This window comes from Cariama cristata, unplaced genomic scaffold, assembly GCF_000690535.1.
Source record: "Cariama cristata isolate BGI_N322 unplaced genomic scaffold, ASM69053v1 scaffold5555, whole genome shotgun sequence".
Taxonomy (NCBI): Eukaryota; Metazoa; Chordata; class Aves; order Cariamiformes; family Cariamidae; genus Cariama; species Cariama cristata.
In genome coordinates, this window is record NW_009619105.1 from 1 (window position 1) to 14,725 (window position 14,725).

The 14,725-nt window shown below is 43.7% G+C and overlaps 1 protein-coding gene across 1 annotated transcript; it reads right to left on the bottom strand.

The window, feature by feature from the left end:
- Positions 1–13,334: 13,334 nt before the first annotated feature.
- RXFP3 (relaxin/insulin-like family peptide receptor 3) lies at positions 13,335–14,672 on the bottom strand. Its single transcript, XM_009701102.1, has one exon. It carries the CDS (start codon positions 14,670–14,672, stop codon positions 13,335–13,337), a length of 1,338 nt encoding a protein of 445 aa, XP_009699404.1.
- Between the last annotated feature and the right edge of the window lie 53 nt (positions 14,673–14,725).

The window sequence follows — 14,725 nt, forward strand, 5'->3', positions numbered from 1 at the left end:
TGCCCTCCAGAAGTCTAGGGTAGCTGTTTCGCTGTCTTCTATCCTTACTTTACCAAGGATTGAAAACTTTACCATTTCGTGGTCGCTATGCCCAGGGTGGCCTCCGACCACCACATCTCCCACCAGTCCTTCTCTGTTTGTAAAGAGCAGGTCCAGCAGGGCACCTCCCCTGGTAGGCTCACTTATCAGTTGCATGAGGAAGTTATCTTCCACACACTCCAGGAACCTCTTGGACTGTTTCCTTTCTGCTGTGTTGTATTTCCAGCAGATGTCTGGTAAGTTAAATAATGTAATTCTATATTAGAGCTGATACTAACAGAATTAGGTTTAGCTTAAATCTCCTATAATGTACAAGATAGAAAAAAATGAAGAAAAAAATAAATACGTAAACTATAATGTAATTTCCCAACAAAACAGAATAGTTCCTTCTGGGAGGGAATCACAGAACAGCTGAATTTGGAAGGGACCTCCCAAGATCACATAGTCCAACCCCTATGCTCAAGCAGGGCCACCTGGAGCAGGTTGCCCAGGGTTGTATTCAGTCTAGTTTGAATATTTCCAAGGATGGAGATTCCACAACTCCTCTGGTCAACCTGTTCCAGTGATCAGCTACCCTCACAGGGTGCTTATATACGAGATGCTTGTACCTAATAAATGAAGCTTTTTGCTCTGCTATGTACGTCACAGCAGATAATCAGTAGTTAATAATGGTCTTTAGTAGTGCAGATGAATCCTAGTCTGGACATTTGTTTTCAGATTATGTTTTTTTCCCCAGCAATAAAAGCATTACATTTAGATTTTAGTACTGAACTCCTTTATGTGCTTTGAGCCATAACTTCAGAGCACAGTGCTCCAGTATAATGAATTATGCTCTGTATGTGTGTGGGACATAGTATGACTCATCTTAACATCCCTTTGAGATTCTCCTTCAACCATGAGAGTTGGAGCTAAATTACCAATGATGGGGAGTCTTGTGCTGTGAAATGTCAGTTTGCCAGAGCTCAAACAGACCTGAACTTGAAGGAAACCGCTAGTTTTTCAGGTTTCAATTCTTTCCTTGAAAGAAGGGATGGAGGGAAAAATTGCAGATAGGAGAAACTGGACAATTTGGACGGAGCTTGGAAAACTCATTATCCCTTGTAAAATGTCTGTTTGAATTCTGTAACCTCTGCGGGACAAGCAGAAAAATCAGATGGGAAGCAGAGAACTATTGGCCTGTCTTGCTGCACCTGGGGGTCATGACAGTGCAACAGCTGAGAGCTGCAAGTTGCATATGCTGTCTCATTTCACTGGGTCTTGTTTTATCCTTATTTGCAGAGCCTGAAGCTGCAGGATGGGGAACAAGCTGGAGAGCACGGGCGAGGGAAGGGCATTGACTGTGCTGCTCTCACCTGCATGGTCCAGCTGGCCCAGATCATTCTCGGTGTGGGCCTGGGGCTCTTGGTTAGTGTTGCCGGCAGTGCAGTCACTGTGATTTCAGCATCTACAGTGGCACTGATCGGCTGCTGCTTTGTGGCTTTTTCTGTTCAATATGTGGAGTAGGACTGTGTGAGGCGATTAGAAGAAATGTCTCCAGGGGAGCATTCTCTTTCTGGGTCAGTAGCAGTGGTGCTGATGCTGCTGGCATGTCCTCCTCTCTTACGTCCTCAGAGCAGTTGCAATTCCAGAGCTTTACGAAATGGAGACTTGATAAAACTGGTTGCCCAATGCCTTGGATTGAAAGCTTCTGTATTTTGACTGCTTTATTACTTCGTTCCTGCTATAACAGGCTATTACACAATGATGGTGTGTATGCCCGTGGTATCTCGATGCCTTACATGAGGAGTCACTATGAAAATCCTCATTACCAATTTGTGGAAGTTAACAGATGAAGTATTTGGTAAATTGAAGAAGTAATAAAAATGACAGAGTTAGGAAGAAAGTTGTTCTTTATCTTGTTTTTCAAGTACCTTAAGTTTGGGGATATTCCTTCTGGTAGTCAAAAGCTGCAGAAGGTTCAAACAGGTGTCAAAGGCCGCACAAGGTGCAATTGTGTTATGATTAGTAGTACTGTAAAAGGGGATCAGTTAATTCCCAGCTGCTGTCAAATGCAGATTTGGGTGTGAAAGATGATTGAAATATAAAAAAGATTGAAACTTAATTTTTAAAAGCGTAACTGTAAAGTAATTATTTTGTACTGGATCCTGCTGCTTCTATATAAATGAAATGAAAGTACTGACTGAGCTTGTCATGAAAATCTGCCTAAGGCTGCTCTGCTAATCCATGTGTAGGCACCTAAACAATGCATCTATGGGAAACTGCTGCAATTTCTTCCTTCTTAAAAAACTGGGCTCTTGACTTTGATACTGTAATTGAAAAAAATAAACTTGGCCAAAATAAGAATTTTATGAATGGTCGTAAGCCACTTAAATCTTGACATCGGATATGACAGTATTTACCTTAAAGTAGCATCTCTGCTTTCTCTGTTTTCCTTCATCCATCTAGCTTTGAGTGAAATGGCATTTGCTCTTCACAGAATATTGTAAATAAATTTAGTTCTGCAAAGCACTATCAGGAATTATTGTACAGTAAATAGTTAAGTCCAGTTATTTGTATTTAATTGCATATGAAGCTTCATTGTTATTTTTATAATATTGCCAGAGTTTTGAAAATCTTGTGTTTGTGGAAGTGATATGCTGTATTTATGCTGTGCTTCCTCTGTCCTGTATACTGTCATATCCATTTGCTATATATTTGCTAAGCCACATGAAACCATGTCCTAATGCAATATTGTTAATGAACAGTGACACAGAGGGGCTGTTGCCAGGTATGGTGTTTTTTTGTTTGTTTGTTTTTTAAATGTTGCACAAGTATAATCAACACTGTTCAGTCACATGCATGATTGAGCTGATCAGCTCTTAGAAGCTCTGCATGATACAAACTGACAAGACCATAAATAATTGGTTAGATGTGAGCATAAAGTGTCTCTGCAGAGATGCACCAACTTCATGCTCTTTGTGTGTTTTCAAGAGTAGATTCATTTATTCTCAGGAAAAACAATTTTCCCTTAGGTAGACTCTTATTAATTATAACAAGCCTATGGAAGCCTTACCTACCTTTTCTTGTTAATGAATGCATCTCCAGTGTAGGCCCAAAATGGCGCTTGGTGCATGGCAAACCTCACCTTTCTTCACAGCTCCCTCATCCTGCCTTAAGAAGAAGCCACATTTTATGGTTTCTTTCATTTTGTCACTCTTCATGAATCCCTCTCACGTTGCACTCATGGAAGAAAACAGCTTGGAAGACTGAGTCCCTGGACTGTGCTTGAAATACTTCGTGGGTGCTGAGATGGCTGGAGCACAAGGGTCTCAAATGGGACAAACAGGAGACGGCCAGAAAATGAAGGATGGTTGTCTTCTCAACTCACTTTATGCCATTGTTAACTCACTAACTTCCATCAACTCAGTATCTCCTGGGAGGAGGAATTTTTAAGGGAAGAGTGAGGCTTCTGTGGAGCCATAAAAATAGAGAAAGGAGGAGGTGATCTGGTTTTATAGGACGGCAGGACTCGAAGCACCGTGCAAACCTATGCTCCAGGAGCTGAGGTCATAAAGCTCCAATTCCAGTGTGAGGCTGGGAAAGGAACTTTGCAATGTTTACCTATGTCTTTGTCAATATTTCCTTTGAGGTTTAACGCCATCAGAACACTAAAATTTGAATGGGCAGTGCTATCTGTGCTCTGTTAAACAAGAGAAAGCTGGCACTGATTCAGGCCCACAGAGTGACTGTATATCTGTAGCAACATAACAAGAATTGTGAACCTGCAGAGAGAAGAGAGATGTGACCATCATGTATATCAATGCTTTTATTTACAAATTTATTCAGAGAAAACTGTTTCAGGGACTCACATTATCATCTTTCTCATGATCTTTCATTTTAAAATTCACTGCATGCTACAGAACACAGAACAGAATAGAATTAGTTTTTCTTTGGAAATCTCTCCATAAAAATACCCTATAATTGTTTCTAAGACTTCAAAATAATACCTTTCTTAATGGGTCTTCATCAATAATAGCAAGCAGACAAAAAACTATGTATAATTTGAAAAACAGTGTTTAAAACAGAAAAATTATGATGGTGTTCATTCTGAAGTCGAAAATGTATTGCATGTGTTACTGAAAACATTCTAAAATTTTACTAATTCATGAGAAGGGATAAAATAAGTATTTCTTTCAGCAATAGAAATGCTAAAATGTTAAAAATGTTAAAGACATTGAAGAACTGTACTGTGGTGCTGCTAATTTAAGAAGTTCCACCTTTTTGTCCTTTTACTTTAGTTCAGGACTTGAGTTATCAATATGATCAGTTAGTGTGTTTAATATCAGCTTTTATTGCAATGATGTAAGTGTCAAAGTTAGAAGTACCCTGGGTCTGATCCTTCTCATCTGGTTTTATTTCCATATACATAAAATCAAATAAATAAAGATTTTCTCTATATTGTGTTATGCAAATTATATGTTTAGATGAAGATGAGATATCTTGAGATAGCCAACCCCTCCTTCCTCCCACTTCAACAGAACTAGTCATGGCTCAATGAAACAAGGCAGGAAACAAGTCTGCCATCTTCATGAGACTTTCGTTTTTCTTTCTCTTACAAACACCTGCCACTTACTCCCATTTAACAAGCAGGCATGTCATGCAAGCAAACCCTTTAAGGAAGTTTTGGTTCTCTTGTTTAGACGACTTGCAGTATTAGTAGCGTCACAATTGGGTTTTTTTCCAATGTTCATTCTGTCTTTCACAGTGATCTCATTAAGTTTCTTTGATTTCCTTGAAAACAAGCAACTCAAGTGGTTTGTGGGAGATGCTTTTCTTCCAGATAAACTACACAAGTCAGGATGAATCATAAATGTCTTTGCCTTGGCAGAACTTGCAGCTTTAGCATTGGTGCCCGTGAATTGGTACCAGTCCCGGCAGCATGTCAAAAGAGAGGGAGAATGATCTAAGTAGGAGTTGTGGTAATGATCACTTTTGATATTTCTGAACTGCAGAGGGATTACTTCGTGGAGGAAAAGGGTGGAAGTATCTGCAGTAAAATGTCTTCAAATTATTTTTGGCATGATAAAGCTATAAAAAATGACCTATTATACAAAACTTTTCCCTCTAAGTTTCCAGCTTTAATTTCTTATTCCCTAGCTGCTCCTTCTTTGCTTATTTAAGTATCAAATGTTCGGAGTCACTTGTCCAAGACTAAACTGTGAAAAGCAATTTGTAATTCTGTTCCTTCTATGGTGTATTCAGTTTCATACATTACACCTTTAGGTATGCAAGTCATGTTAAACAGTTGTATTTCCTAAAGTTTCCTCTTGGAAATGAACTTTTAAACTCCCCACGTATTAATATTTTACCTGTGTATTAAAGATAACTACTTCACATCATGCAGAGACATCAACCCAGAGAGCATTGCCTTGTGTTGCTCCAGGTAAGTGCCTGCAGTAGTGGGAAAACAAAATTCAGTGCTTTCCACTCTGGATTGCACAGTAGACTAAGATAAGCGGATCATGCCTGTTATTTTCAGGGCGAGAGGTCTGTGACCTTTTCTAAGAAACGAACTGCTATTCGAAAGGGTAATTATCAAAGGCTAAGTCTGCTCGAAGGAGGCGAGGGAATGGGGCTGCTGTCGCCCGGAGGACCGAGTCCTTCCCTGCCCGAAGGCTGGGTGTTTGGTTGCCCCCCTGTGTTCGTGACATGATAGCACTTCTCCAGAGCGCAGGAGCTGCCTTTCCTTGCATCGCTTCCTAACCTCAGTCCTGTCCCTCTCTGTTTCATCTTACTCTGAAGTTTCCTTATAGTGACGCACTGCTGCAGTTCAGCTTTTTTTTTTTTTTTTTTTTTTTTTTTGTTCGTAAACAACGGAAAATTCTTGTTTAAGTTGTTTGTTACTAGCTGTAACCCGCCTGTGTGATGCCAGTGAAGACACTGCCGCATGGACACGTGGTGGTAGGAGCCCACAGAGCAGGACACGCTTAGCATCAAACTCATGGAAGAATCTGTCCTTTTGACACCTTCAGTTTCAGCTAATGCCAAGAGTCAATCCTGTAGTGCAGCCATCCCCCATAATGCCAAGAGTCAATCCTGTAGTGCAGCCATCCCCCATCTGTTTGGCAGATGAATTTTTGTTGCATTAATCCCCAAGGGGTAAGGTGCATCAGGAGACAGGGTTAGTGGTTGCAGCACGTAGACAGGACAATAGGCAGCACCAGGGTCTTTGACATCTCTGTTTGCAGGGCCCCCTCTACTCATTAGGTGCTGAGAGGAGAGCGGAAAACAGCAGAACTGTGGAGTCTAGGGAGCGACATGAGGGAAAGAAAAAGGTTCTGGCAGAGATGTCTTTTGTTAAAGGCTGGGAGCACTAGCCTGGAGTTGCATGACTGGCAGATCACCATATAAGTGCAACTGTATCTCAAATGATTTGATTTGATTTTCAACGCTCACACCTGATTTTTTTTATAAAATAAATGCCATCTTGCAATACAGTTTGCAAGTTATCAGATTCCAGGGATTTTAAGGGCTGAAGTACATGTTAATAAGTGCTGAAAGTCTAACATGACACGCAATCCCAATAAGTAGACCTTTAAGGAATATATCCCAAATATTGTTAGATGGCTGTAACATTACAAAACATGGCAATAAAAAAGCTGTTAGAACTACGGTTATCTCTGAGGGAGAGATGGCACCTTATCAAAGGGTGGTGTTCTTTTCTGAACAGGAATTTTGGGTTTTGGAATATTTTACTTGTAATGAATTTATAACAAGCATGCTCAAAATTAAATATTTTAGTTTATGTCTCTGAAAATGTAATCCCAAATCTGAAATTCAAACTAGATTCTTCTTTTCACTATTTATGATTGGCTGTAGAGGTTGAGTAGTTATTTAATACATTGCCATAGGATCCCTATTACCTTCAGTTGAGGAGCTCATGAGTTGCTCTCTACCTCTATGTGCATCACTGGATTTGCCTATGAATAAGGGACTGGAAAAAAAAAACTTTTGATGGGGAAGAGGAAGAGTGTATTTCCTCTGAACCCCCTCATCAGCAGAAATAAAGAGCAGTAAAAACATCTTTGAAATCTGTTTATGACCATAAACATGTAATAGATGATTTGAAATGAACAGTAGGTGATGATTTGAGAGCATAAAACTTTCAGAGGTTTTTCAGACTAAATGTCAAGCAAGACAGATATGTGCTAATTCTATTCTACTGGAACAAAGACATATGCATAGCAATTTATTTGCCATCACAGAAGTACAGAATAGTTGGGGTTGCCTCTGGAGATGACCTAGTCCAAGCCCTCTGCTCAGCATAAAGTCGCTAAAGCAGGCTGGTTGAGTCAGTCAGATTCTGAGCATCTCCAAAGATGGAGACTCCACAACCTCTCTGGGCAACCTGTTCAAGTGCTTGACCACACTTACCATAAAAAAGGGTCTTCTCCTTATGCTTAAAATGAAATTTATTGAATTTCAGTTTGTGCCTATTACCTCCTGTCCACTTCCTGGACAATACTGAGAAGAGTCTGGTTCCACCTTCTTTAACCCTCAGCCCCATCAGATATTTATGAGGATGTTTTACTGAAGATGATTTAATGAAGATGTTGAACAGCACTGGCCTCAGTATCGATCTCTGGGGCACACTGCCGGTCACTGCCCTCCAGCCAGACTTTGTGGCGTTAATCACAACCCTTTAAGCCTGGCAGTTCATGCAGTTTCAATCCAGCTCACTTTTCACTTACCTAGTCCACACTGTAGCAGCTTGTCTATGGGGATGTCATGGGAGAGAGCATCAAAAGCCTTATTTAAGTCACGATAAACAACATCCACTGCTCTTCCCTCATCCATAAAGCCAGTTGTCTAATCAAAGAAGATTACCAGCTTGGTCAGATGAGATTTCCCTATCATTTTAAGTCCGCGATAATTGTTGGTACCTATGAATTGAGAACAACTTAATTATCTCAGGTTTGGTATTTGGCCTGAAAGGAAAATTGAAGGTATTTGATTTTTCAAATTTCTTGTCTAAGCTGATCAGAGACCTTTTCACAAACACAGACGCAAGTAATTTTTTCCACAAGATTCCAGTTTTATCTAGCATGAGGTTAAATGTGACTTCTGAACGCAAGTGGAAAAGGTCATTGAAAATGATGCTAGAAGTCAATGTTGAATAGTTAGTTTGATCATTGTGCAATGAGCATACTCATTCAGTTGGTCTGTGCAAGGAAAAACACAGGTCCTTAGGGAAATAGTATCTCATTGTCCCAAGGAATAGATGAGTGAGGGAGAGTTGATACCTGAGTGAGCTGGCTTTATTTTGTTATTTCCCACACTGAATAGTCTGCAGTCCTCCTCAAGCAGGTAGGTCAAGGTTTCAAAAAAATTGCACAACTAAATAAATCGTTTCTGTCTCCAGGTGTTTCTGCAGCGCAATTTGCTCAGCCATCCTGCGTGTCTGTATTTTACAGTTAAGATTTTGGGAAGGACTCTCAGGCTATGCACAAACATAGGCGGAGAAACCTTCACATATATGCAAATTCATATGGATTTGAAAGACATAATTCTAAGGAAACAAGTCCCTGCAACCAGGGAACACGTCCAAGGCATGTTACCAGCTACACTTCAGCAAAGGAACGAGTTAAGTGGCTGCCCAGCATTTTCTTGCAGACTTTGTCTCAAGGGCTGCTGCACTGACTGATGCTGAGAATGTACCCAGAGGAGATTCCTATAACTGCTTCATCCTGACAAAAAGATATTTTCAGTAACCCACTCTGAATGGATTAATCAGAATTCCCTTTTGAGGCAGGAGAGAAATAGCCCTCACTAAAAATTGCAGATCCAAGCTCCCAATGTAACGTCCTTGAGCTGCACTGCACCCAAACCTATGCCTGCTCAAGCTCAGGGATACCAATTAGATCAGAGCTTCTGCGCACGCACTCAATTGAATAATCAAGTTTTAATGCAGACAGTCATGAATGGGAATGAAGGGGACCAGCTTTTTTTTACTGCTAAAGTGAGTGCCAGAATAACTGAAAGAGAACATGAAGCAATATTCCTACTGAAGAGACATTTCAAAGGGAAACCTGGAAATGCAATTGGAGCTTGTTATTTCGTTAAGAGCTTGCTTAGTTATTTGAGGGAGGGAGATACTCAAAAATCCTTAGGCAATCAAAGTCAGTGCCTAATGAGAGTATCTAGGCTTTAAAGGTTCGTTGAGTTTGTCACTAGATGTCAGCCTGCACCTTCGGGTCCCTGTCATTCTGTAGCAACGTGTACCTCTCTACCAGCACCCCACCAGCAATCTGTAACAGGAGGAGAATGGTCATGAAAAATCTCTTAAAGAACTCCATAAGTATTGTTTTGTATCTTTCAGCTGTGTTTATTTTAGTCCATGAAAAGGTGATTGTTACAAACGAAGACATGAACATTTGGAGGAAACAGGAGTGGTTTTGAAGCATGTTCTACCAATTACTTAGGAAACCCCCGGATACCCAGTAGGAGTTGTTGTTAATGTGTAGTCTCAAAGCTGGAAAGACCTTCTGCTCAGGCCACATGCCCGTTGCTGCGTGCACACCCAGAGCAACTGCCCCTTCCTTGCAATGCCCAGGCTGGTGCCCATTCAACACAGATCCAGATTTCATGCATAGCTGGGGCTCACAGCACATGTGAAGCAAAATCTGTCTCTGCTGACGGACAGCTACAGCAGTGCTCTTTGGCCATGCTGGCCACACACTGACCCACACAGCCTGAACTGCCAGTCTGGCCTAAACCAACATGTGGCTGGTTGTGGATGGGTTATGTCTCCTTGGAACTGCAGATTCATGACCTACATCTGGCGGATCAGTGGCTTAAGAGAGAGCTGCCCTCTAAGTCCACAGTCCAGGCCCTGCATATCCAAGGTATTTTCCTGTGTGGGTGATTTGCCAAATGTAAGGTTTTTATGTCTTTAGTGATCAGATACCTGGGGCTTCCTCTGAGCATGGTATCTTGCTAGTATTCTGGGCTAACTATGGGTTGTTCTGAATATCATTTATTTTACTGTGGTGTTTTGCTGGCATAAAATTATGTCTACATTGACATCCACAAAAGCACATGTGTTTTGTCATGCTAAGCACTGCAGAGGATGTCTTTTAGGCAGTTCACTATCTACTGAAATTCATAGTTATGCGTTACACACCTGGGTACCTTTTTATGTGATGCACAAGAATATTTAAGCATCAGGATAGGGATTTAAATTCCAGCAAGCCAAGCAGGAAATTCTGCTGTTCAAAAGCAAACACTAAGAAGAGAGTCTGGCTTTGAGATTCATTCCCTCTTCTTAGTTTGGGTACTTTCTCCTGGCCTATAGAGATATAGTTAGATGTCTTTGAACTCTGGAGTTAAGTCTTCATGGTATCCTTTTCTCACACATTGTATAGCTTTCTTCATCTGCTAGCACAGGCATTAGGGCCTTCTCCCAGAACATGTGAGACCCAAATGCATTTCTTGCAAATCCTTTGACACATTAGGTTGCTAGACTTACAGGTCTAGAAAGCTCTCAGGCTCTTGCATGGCATGCTGAAACTTTCATTGAATCAGGACCTGGGTGCAAGTTAACCATTGCTCTCAGAAAGGGGAGACCTAGAATCCAGACCTGGATCCATTTTCTCTTCTGTATTTAGGAAATAAAAAACGTTGGCACTTCCTCTCTGGGGCTCACACTATAACCTCTATGTGAAGTAGCGTTCAAGGGCTTGCTTTCCCTTTACAATCCAGCAATGGTGACCAACTCACGCAACACGGAACTGTTTCAAGCCAGAGGATTTGCGCACATTCACAGAGTAGCCGAGATTCAGCCATTCCCCAGGGATGCAGAAGGGAGGAAGATGAGTCTCCTAGGCTGTGGGCAAAAGCTCTGCCCACTTATTTAGTATTTCAAAAGGGAAGAGGAAGGACCATAATCTGTACATGCATTGAAGGCAGGACAGGAGAAGCATACCTGGACATAGATACAAAGAGATGGAGGGAAATATTTAAGTTTACAGCCTATCCTAACTTAGTGTGGCCTGGCACAAGGTGTTCTGTGTTGGGATGCAAAGCTGCCTCCCTGGCTTAGGATACACACTGTGGCCAGTCCCAACTGAGAGATCCCCATGAAGCACAGAAATAAATGCTACAGATTTAAGCAGATTTAGGCATGCTCAGGAACAGACTTCTAGGCACAAAAAATTTTACTAGAAAAAACTTTAAGTACCTACAGACTTCAACTGGCAGCCAAGTCAGTATTTAGGAACTGAGGGGGCAGTTGTACAGTACTTAGATGCTCAAGTTCTTCTGTGGATATATCTGATTTCTTCAGAGTCTTTGCATTTGTATACATACGTCCATCAGCTGCCAGCTCACTTCTGCTGTTCTTCTCCAGGCACCTTGCAAATTAGTATCTTCCCAGTTAGCAAGTGCCCAAGGCTGTAGTAGAAGCCTCTCCTGCCTTGAAAAAACACAACAGTTTCTCCTTGCAAGTTGCAGAACCAGCTGCTTCCAGACCAAACCCAAATTTTACAACAGGAGTTACCAACATGTACAGTAAAACTAAGAGAGTCTGCAGAGCATAATTGCCACTAACGGCACTGCAATTTTCTGTGGACAGAAATAGCAAGTTTGCTCCACATCAGTACTTAGAGGTAACAAACAACCCTCTGCAGAAACTATTAGCAGAGTCAGGCAGATATTGGAGGTAGGCTGCAGGGGGAGGGGCTGGAAATAGAGAGGGGGTTTGAATATTGTATTTATATATTCATCGCATATGCAGTATTGGGGATTAACGAACTTGTGTTTTGACAACAAAACCAGAACTGTTGCATTTTTCCATCTTTTAAAAGAAATGTTTTGACCTTTCCATTTTAAATTATTTTTTCCTCATAATTTAAAAAATATTTTTAAAAGTAAATACATAACCTTACCATAAAAAGTTTCACAGCTTAAAATTACATTTTTTTCATGCCTGTAAAAGTTCATTTCAGATTAACTTCAAATTATTTCGCAGATGTCGCTCTGGAACACAGGCTGGAACAGGCATTGTCCCTGCCCTTCTCCAGTGTGCAAGGGCATCAAACTGCAGGCTCTAGGGTGGCTCAGGCCAGAGGAATTGAACTGGAGTTAATTGAAACACTGGCAAGTATCAATGCAGACCCTTAACAGACACTTTAGTAGAACAAAAACCTTTGTGCTTGGTTTTAGCTGAACCCAGAAGTATCCCAGAGCAAGTGGCTTGAAGCAGCTACTATTTTTTCCTTTTTCCCCTTTTTTTTTTATTTACAGTTGTGCTGGTTTCCTGGAGTGAAATGCAAACATTCTGAAGTGCAGCAAGAACAAAGCCCGCAGCCTCAGTGCCTGGGAGAGACGCCTGCCTTGCCGCACAAAGTTTGGGGCTGTGGGTTTTCCCCACAGCAGCCTGGAGAGAGGCTGGGGCACACAACATCAGGAGGCTCACACGCTCCTCTCCAAACCTAGGCAAAGCAGCACCTCGCTGCAAGTCCTGTCCTTGGGTTTCTCCTTGGCTGTCTGGGTTGCTCTATATCCTCACAGCAGCAGAGGGAATGGGGGGAGCTGGAAAAGCAGATCCTGGAGGCAAGCACAATGCTCCTTGTCCCTTCTCTTTCCTAGGTCCCTAAGAGAGGGGAAAGGGGCCAAGCCTGAATAAGCAGCAGCCTTGTACCCACTTGTCCTGCCTGTTCCCATCAGGGCAGGTGTGAAAAAGGACATAAGCTGCCTGATCACCATGCCCTCACTGCAGACTGGGGAGCAGTGACCACAGCCGGGCTGGCATCATTTACAATGCCAGGCAGCAGTGAGAAAGCAGCCCAGCTCCCTCCTGCCACAAATAGGGGTGGGAGGGCTGTTGGCCCCCTGCTGCTTGCACCTCCAGGTTGGGGGGACACAGCCGAAGCCTCCCAGTCTCAATGCACCCCACCCAGCCCCTCTCCTCATTATGGTGCCTTGCACACCCTGCATTCTCCCTGGCTGGAGTCCTATCACCCTCCCCAGTTCCTGTTCCTCAGAACAGGTAGAAGCACTAAAAAGCATCTCCTAGAGACACCCCAATCCACCATTGCCTCCTCCTATTCCTGTTGTCCAGTTTGGGGGACAATTTCAAGACAAAAATTTCCATCAACAAACTTCCAGGAGGAGACACAACCTCAAAAGAGCAGCTCTCACACAGAAGCCCTCCTATACCCCTCCCTCATTCCCTTGTCCCTACAAGGCATTCAATATCCCAGGGCCACATCTTGCACAGACCCCACAGTCCCACCCCCCAGAGCCCCCCGCCCATCTCAGCAGCGCTGCTCCATGGAGCTAGCAGGCAGCAGGTCATAGCGGCTGCTGTACATCACCACCCCAGGGGGGTAGTAGGCCACCTCCGGCTGGACGGTAGCTGCAGGGGAAGAAGCAGCAACAGGGTGGGCAGGCAGCAAGGCGTGCAGGGCCTGCTCCTCCTGCTCAGGCTTGGTGGTGTCGGTGAACGGGCGCATGGTGGTGAGGGAAGGTGAGGTGATCCTCCAGAGGAGGCTCTTCAGTGCCTTGCGAAACTCCCTGCGCATGAGGCAGTAAAGGATGGGATTGAGGCAGCTGTTGGAGTGTGCCAGGCACACGCTGATGGGGAAGAGGTACACTTGGGAGAGGAAGTACTCGGTACTGAAGTGCACAACGTTGAGTTTGATGAGGATGCCCCACGTTGTGAGGGCTTGGTTAGGCAGCCAGCACAAGAAGAAAGACAGCACCACGATGGACACTGACTTAGTCACCTTGGAGCGGCGCTTGGTACTGGGGCCACTGCAGCTGCTACCGACATGCTTGTCGCTGATGAAGCGCACCAGGAGCAAGTAGCAGAGGCTGATGATGGTTAGTGGCACCACGAAGCCCAGCAGCACCTTCTGGATGTGGTACAGACCCAGCCAGAACTGGGCATTGCTGCCTCGGCCCTCGGGGAACTTGACGAGGCAGAGTACATCATCAAAGACGGTGGCAGTGGTGGAAAAAATGGCATGGGGCAGGGAAGCCAGGATAGCCGACAGCCAGATGAGTGCACAAAGCCACTTGGCAGAGCAGCAGCCTCCCAGTGGGTCACCTCGCAGCTGATTCTTCAAGGCTGAAGCCACAGAGCGGTATCGAGCCACACTCATGGCAGTGAGGAAGAAGACACTGGCATACATATTCATGGCTGTCACATAGGAGACAATCTTACACATTGCCTTGCCAAAGAGCCAGTTGAAGTCCAGTGCATTCTCCACTGCCCAGAATGGCAAGGTCAGCACAAACTGGAAGTCAGTCACTGCCAGGCTGGTCACAAAGAGGTTGATGGAGGACTTTCTCCAGCCTTGTTTGCTTTTCATCAGGTAGAGCACCAGCAGGTTGCCCACCAGCCCCAGGGCGCACACCACGGAGTACACCAGCGAGATCACAATCCGCATCACGTCGGAGCCGTCCCCCTGCATCCCGTCGGCTCGCTCCAGGTTGATGTTCTTGAAGAGCTGCAGAAAGGACATGTTGCTCCTGTTGCCCATCTGGGCGCCGTCCAGGAAACCCAGCGGCAAGTCCCAGGACTCCCAGTCCGCTCCTTCCTTCATGCCGGCGGCTGGCGAGCAGGCACCGCGCTCGCAAGGCTCGTCCATCCCATGCTAGGGAGGGCGACGGGTCCGCGGGAGCCTTTCCCCAGACCCCCGAG